The sequence below is a fragment of the Octopus bimaculoides genome, chromosome 25, assembly GCF_046866305.1.
Source record: "Octopus bimaculoides isolate indiv1 chromosome 25, ASM4686630v1, whole genome shotgun sequence".
Taxonomy (NCBI): Eukaryota; Metazoa; Mollusca; class Cephalopoda; order Octopoda; family Octopodidae; genus Octopus; species Octopus bimaculoides.
In genome coordinates this window covers 9017506-9023505 of record NC_142952.1, presented here as the reverse complement: position 1 = coordinate 9023505, position 6000 = coordinate 9017506, and the positions used below count along the sequence as shown (strand labels likewise).

At 34.0% G+C, this 6000-nt stretch overlaps 1 protein-coding gene across 1 annotated transcript; it reads left to right on the top strand.

The window, feature by feature from the left end:
• Positions 1 to 451: 451 nt before the first annotated feature.
• On the top strand, positions 452 to 4890 carry LOC149131084 (uncharacterized). Its single transcript, XM_089342143.1, has 6 exons — positions 452 to 585; positions 2246 to 2336; positions 2686 to 2768; positions 3240 to 3330; positions 4298 to 4379; positions 4767 to 4890. Exons 1-6 carry the CDS (start codon positions 546 to 548, stop codon positions 4773 to 4775), a joined length of 396 nt encoding a protein of 131 aa, XP_089198269.1. The 5' UTR covers positions 452 to 545; the 3' UTR covers positions 4776 to 4890.
• Positions 4891 to 6000: the final 1110 nt, after the last annotated feature.

Below are 6000 nucleotides of genomic sequence, written 5' to 3'. Positions count from 1 at the left end.
CAAAGATTAACGATGACAGATATCATTTTATGAGGAAACAATATTGAAATAAAATTGAAATATCTTTCATTAAGAATATTAAAATCTTGATGTTAGGACAGTTGGTAAAAGTTAATAAATATCATATATAGATATTCCACCCAATCTGATTTCGAAACCTTAACATTTATTTTGAATAATTGAGAAACATATTAACATCTACTGTGTCACATTTTGTAAAGAATTATTTCAGCTAAAAGAATTATTATTGTAAATAATTAGTCAATAACATCTAATTAATGTAATTAATATCAACTTTCGATAATGAAGAGAAATGAATTTCAATGCCTCAATATAGATTATGAAGAAGACCTTGTCACATATGTTGCACTCTTTTTGTGCATGTCTTTCAAAAGAACATTTCATTCAGAGATATTTCAATGAATAAATTAGCCTATCGATTCAACTTTACACTCTTATAAATATGCTTCGTTGTTGCTTGTAAAACACTCACATCACAACACAGCTGAAGAGATCCTCGCCGAGAAGATAAAAACATATCAAAAATGTTGAGACTTATCGTACTTGTCACCGTCTGCATTGTGGGTAAGTCAGCTTCTATGTCATTCTCTTAGATGATGCTGTTATTGAAATTTAAAGAAGCACTAAGTATCACATGTATATGTTTATTAATCCTGTTGTATATGATTATATATGCAGTTTGTTTATATTGCTTCTGTATAGGTTTTCGTTTCGTAGATGCAATTAATGAAGCAAGCGGCATTAAGAAGACTTGAGAGGCTGATACATATATCAGTTGATCCGTCATCTTCCTTCTAACGAAGCTTCGGTGCCGTCCATATACTATACATTCCCTCTTCCTTCTCTTCATTACACACATATGTAGCGAAGGTGCATGGCCTAGTGGTTAGTGTGTTGGTCTCACAATAGCAAGATTGTGGCTTCGATTTCTGCGCGGAGCGTTGTGTCGTTGAGCAAAACACTTCATTTCACTTTCCTCCGGTCCTCTCAGCTACAAATAAGTGGATATACCATAGACTGGAGACCCACATAGCGGGTGGGAACGTTGTGATCCCGATCACTTCCACAGAGTAGCCGTTGTATAAGTTCTAAGACCTGTCTAGCACCATAAGTTGCACAGCCGTTCAGATACGGTAGCTTCGAATGGCAAATGCATTATGAACTTTGGTTGTCAATATTAAGTATTTTGTAACAATGTGAACAAAATTAGTCGACTGTTTGCAATCTTTATGCACGAAACTAAGTATCTTTAGTGTAAGAACTACACTCATTGAAGTTACCAATAGATTGAGGATTAGAAACGTGACACTCGTTGTGCTTTCAAAACATTTTCTTCATCATTATGTATAATATTTTAAAATATATGAAAGAAGAGCGAATTCAAGTGACTTGGAAATGTGTAAATTGGGTTACAGGAAATTCTGAGCCTTTTAGTCGTAATGCGTTAACGACACAGTAAATTTACATATTGGTTTTGCTAAGTTATCCTTTCTCACTGATTCAAAAAATTTATGCATATATTTATATATGCATACATTGAATAATAATTATGAATGCACACACACACAAACATACATACGCGATAAGTATGGCCGAATGCTTCCACTCGCAAAGATGCAGGCCTGCGTTGAAACCTCTGCATTGTCATTTGGTTAAATGTTATTTCGTACTTGCAGGTCGACCCATAGGGGTTTGGGTAGATGGAAAACGTAGGGATTCGAAACATATAGTCTTGTAACAAACTGATTCATGCTCATTCTGCTTGAGTATTCCGGTAAGTGTACATGCATCCTTGGAATACATAGCTACGTACATATTTATTGAGTTGTACAATTGTCTGATACCCTGAATCCTCACCGTCAAAAAAAGTGTGTGTGTGTGTGTGTGTGTGTGTGTGTGTGTGTGTGTGTGTGTGTGTGTGTGTGTGTGTGTGTGTGTATGTGTGTGTGTGTGTGTGTGTGTGAATGTGTGTGTGTATGCATTGTGTGGCTGAGAGTGTATATGTGTCTTAATATATTAAATAAACATTGTATGTACTTTCATATAGTCATTTATTTAAACTGAACCAAGTCTCTGTTGGTGCAATTGTTAATAAATTGTACGCGGCGGATCACTTCCTGTACACACAATTAAAATTAGAATAACGACAATAGATGGTGCCAATTAGATACAAATATTTCAAAATATCCTTATTTATTTTGTCCAATTAATTCTTACCTTACAGGAGCAAATGCCGCCTGCACGTTTAACGAAATCATGGGTTGCGTACCGAACACTCAATATAATGCCAATGCCTCAAACAAACAGATCTGCAAGTAAATGAATTTCTTGTATACATTGTATCCTTAATGCCTATACATGCACGCATGCATATGAACAAGTCAGAGTGTGTATGTGTGTGTGTGTCTGTGTGTGTTTGTGTGTGTGGGGGGGCGTGTGTGTGTGTGTGAATGCATATATATATATATATATAAGTTAGTATATTATAACACTCCGGTATATATATATATATATATACCGGAGTAAGCACATGAAATGTGCAGTGTGACTGTATCTGTGTGTGAGCATTTTACTTCATAATTACAGATGTATGTGTGTCTGTATTTGTATGCGCTTTCTCGTTGCAATATTAAGCAATAAAATTTCATTTCTTGTCTTTTGCAGAGCCATTGCCTCAGCTGGTAAATGTCTCGCTGGTATCGGATGCGATTTGAGCGTTGCAAAGAAAATGTATATGAAATTATGTGGTGAGTTTTAGGTTCATTTTCTTTCATTAATATGTGTAGATACGGAATAATTTTGCATTCTGATCTCTTCCACATGTATAGATTATAGTCATAGACATATACATATAATTGTGTGAGGATGTGTGTGTGTGTTTGTATGTGTGTGTGTGTGTGTGTTTGTTTGTGTGTGCCTGTGTATGTGTGTGTGTACATATGTATATAATGCAATGCCACGTTCGCGGAATGACTTGTATTATATTACATTATATATATATATATATATGTGTGTGTGTGTGTATTTGTGTGTGTGTGTCTGTGTGTGAGTGTGTGTATGTGTGCATATACATGTATGTGTGTGTCTTCATACATGTGTGTGTGTGTGAGTGTATACATATATGTTCCTGTATTTTGAACTAATTTGGTTTTTTATAACTCATATTCGTCTAGTGATTATTATTGATATTGGAACTATATCCGCTTTCTGTTCTCAAGGTCCTTCAACCAAATGCGACATTAAACAAGCTGCAAAATGCGTATACTTATCTGCACCAGCAGGCGCTGCCGGTTATCAAATGCTGCAAGGGTGAGTTATTATTATTATTATTATCATCATCATTATTATTATTATTATTATTATTATTATCATTATTATTATAATTTTATGTTTGACATTTGCTTTACATTTGTTACAATTTTGCTCCATGTCTCACCCAGAATCTTCAAGAGACAAGTTAGAAGTTCAAGTTGGTGCTTAGAGTGCCATATATTTGGTTTTGTACATAGTGTTGTTCTAGAGAATGTTTAAGAAACCATAAGAAGATTATGTTTGTTTTAAAACATGAGATTAAATAGAAAGAATTTCGCGTAGGATATGGGCAGTTTCCATGAGCACTATCTTTTTAATTTCTGCTAGTTTGGGGTTTCCTGGTATTTGAGCTACGTAGCAATCAACCCTTTTGCTATCATTCCCAGAGCACCTATGACAACAGTTCTTGTTTTAATCTTCAGCTTTCATACCATTATAGAACCGAGTGAGACACCAATTTCCCAGAATACTTAATATGAACATTTTGAAATTTATTTGGCACTGCATTTAATTGTTCCTTTTCCAAACGTACACAGAGTGGTCTGTGACATACAACATGTGTCACCCAGACCTTTGTGTGACAGGAAATCCGAAGTTTCTATTTTTGAAAACGGTGATATGATACGTAGGAAATTCGGCAGCTATTTCTAGAAGAAAACTATAGTCGACTTTAACATTTAGTCCGTCCCAATCAGATAATATACCACAACAAAATGCTTTTAGTTTGTCCCAAAGATATAAAACTGAGAAAAAGCAAATAACAATTACCTTACATTTCATATATTCTGTGTTGTGTCTGGTGAGGGTCATTTTCTTTTTCTGTAACAGAATATGCTTCAACGCACGAACTCACATAAAGAATCTTGCAAACCAAATCCATAAACGAAACATATATTTTGTGTTGTTCACTAATAACTTGAGTTTTTCTTCTTTGCTTTTATGCATTCATTTCTTATATTTCTAGTGTTGTGGCTAACTTCAAGACCTGCATGCTTAGCGCCGGTTGCAAAGCCAGTGCAAGCAAAATGTCTAGCCAATTATGTGCTGTAAGTCATATTACTTTATTTGATATTTTAAGTTATCTTGGTTTCTTGCTGAAACGTACTTCAGTTGATGTTGCTGTGTTCATTGTTGTTGTTGCTACTACTGCTACTACTACTGTTGTTGATGTTGTTATTTGACATCAACCAAGCTGGAGTAAATCTATAACATGTTGCTGCTGTTGCTATACTTGTGAAACTACCGCCACCTTTTGTTTCTTATCAACACCAATAACATCAGAAGCAGTCGAAGCACCTTCAACAACGTGTATAAGTATTCATAATACAGTTAAGATATAATATATATATATATATATATATATATATATATATATATATATATATTACGGAAGATTAACAATTAATATTTATTCGATTTTATATTTATTTTAGACTGTTTAAACGAGCTGAAAGAAACACAACTGAAACACAACTGACATCCCAATTGGATCTTCAAACAATCTTTAAATTTCATCTTCCTTCCGAAACGTTTCTCCAATAAATCTTTGCAAAATTATTTTGTTTTTGCTTCATTTATTTCTTCAATGCCATCAGACAGTTTGGGTTTTAAAAATGGAAAACAATTATCAACTCATTTATAAGGATACTATAATCTAAAAAATGAGTATAGTTTTATGCGTACATACATATATACATTATTGGGGCCCTGGTATATATAAGACACTACCTAATTACCAATCTTGAGAAATTCGGCTTCCCAAAACCAGAAAGGAGAAAGCTAATTCGAAGACTACAGATGCAATCCATCACTGGAACTGTAAAAATCTGTAGAACTTTCCAGAAGTTTATCATTTAAATATATATATGAGCATGTCTAGATATATGCATAAGAATACACACATAAAGCAAAACATACAGATCTACACACACATATATATATATACGTACGTATATACATACATACATACATACATACATACATACATACATACATACATACAAACAAACAAACATACCCTGTTGTTGATGTTGAAATTTCAATGAAGGAGCTTTGAATCTAGGTTAGAAACCGGCTCTTTTTCTATAGGCAAGAAATCTTGAAATAAAACTGAACAATGATATTCATACATACAAGACTGAAGATATTAACCACTTTGTCGCCACCTGTGAGACAATGTCTTCCCGATATTATCTCTTCATGAGACATGAAACTCTGGCTATTATGGTCTGGATCAGGATAAGAAAGAAAAGAGAATATCTACAAAAGATCTGACCATATTGAGACCACTGTGTCAAAAGAACTTTAGTAGAACTTTTCAATTAAAACAATCACCAATTTAAACCACAGTCGGCCACATATTGTTGTGTGGGATCACAAAGAAATTATATGTTCTGTTGTGGAAATCAGCTTCCACTGTCGACATGAATGTGGTTAGAAAAATACAAGAGAAAGAGGATATCTATGGACCATTGATAAAGACATCCGTCTATTGTAAGTCAAGCACCAAATAGAGACTTTCAGCTTCACACCTATTATTAGTACAACAACTGGATACATATCAACCCGTCCGAAGCAAAGTATTGCTGGACTTAGAACCTTGGAGAGAGAATGCAAATCGTTAATATATATGCTATAAATGATCACGATATTTGAGGTTATATAAAT

Coding starts and splice junctions, on each gene's coding strand:
- LOC149131084 (XM_089342143.1), top strand. CDS start 546: ATGTTGAGACTTATCGTACTTGTCACCGTCTGCATTGTGG. Junction 2,769..3,239: donor AATGTATATGAAATTATGTG/GTGAGTTTTAGG, acceptor TCTGTTCTCAAG/GTCCTTCAACCAAATGCGAC. Junction 3,331..4,297: donor GGTTATCAAATGCTGCAAGG/GTGAGTTATTAT, acceptor TTATATTTCTAG/TGTTGTGGCTAACTTCAAGA.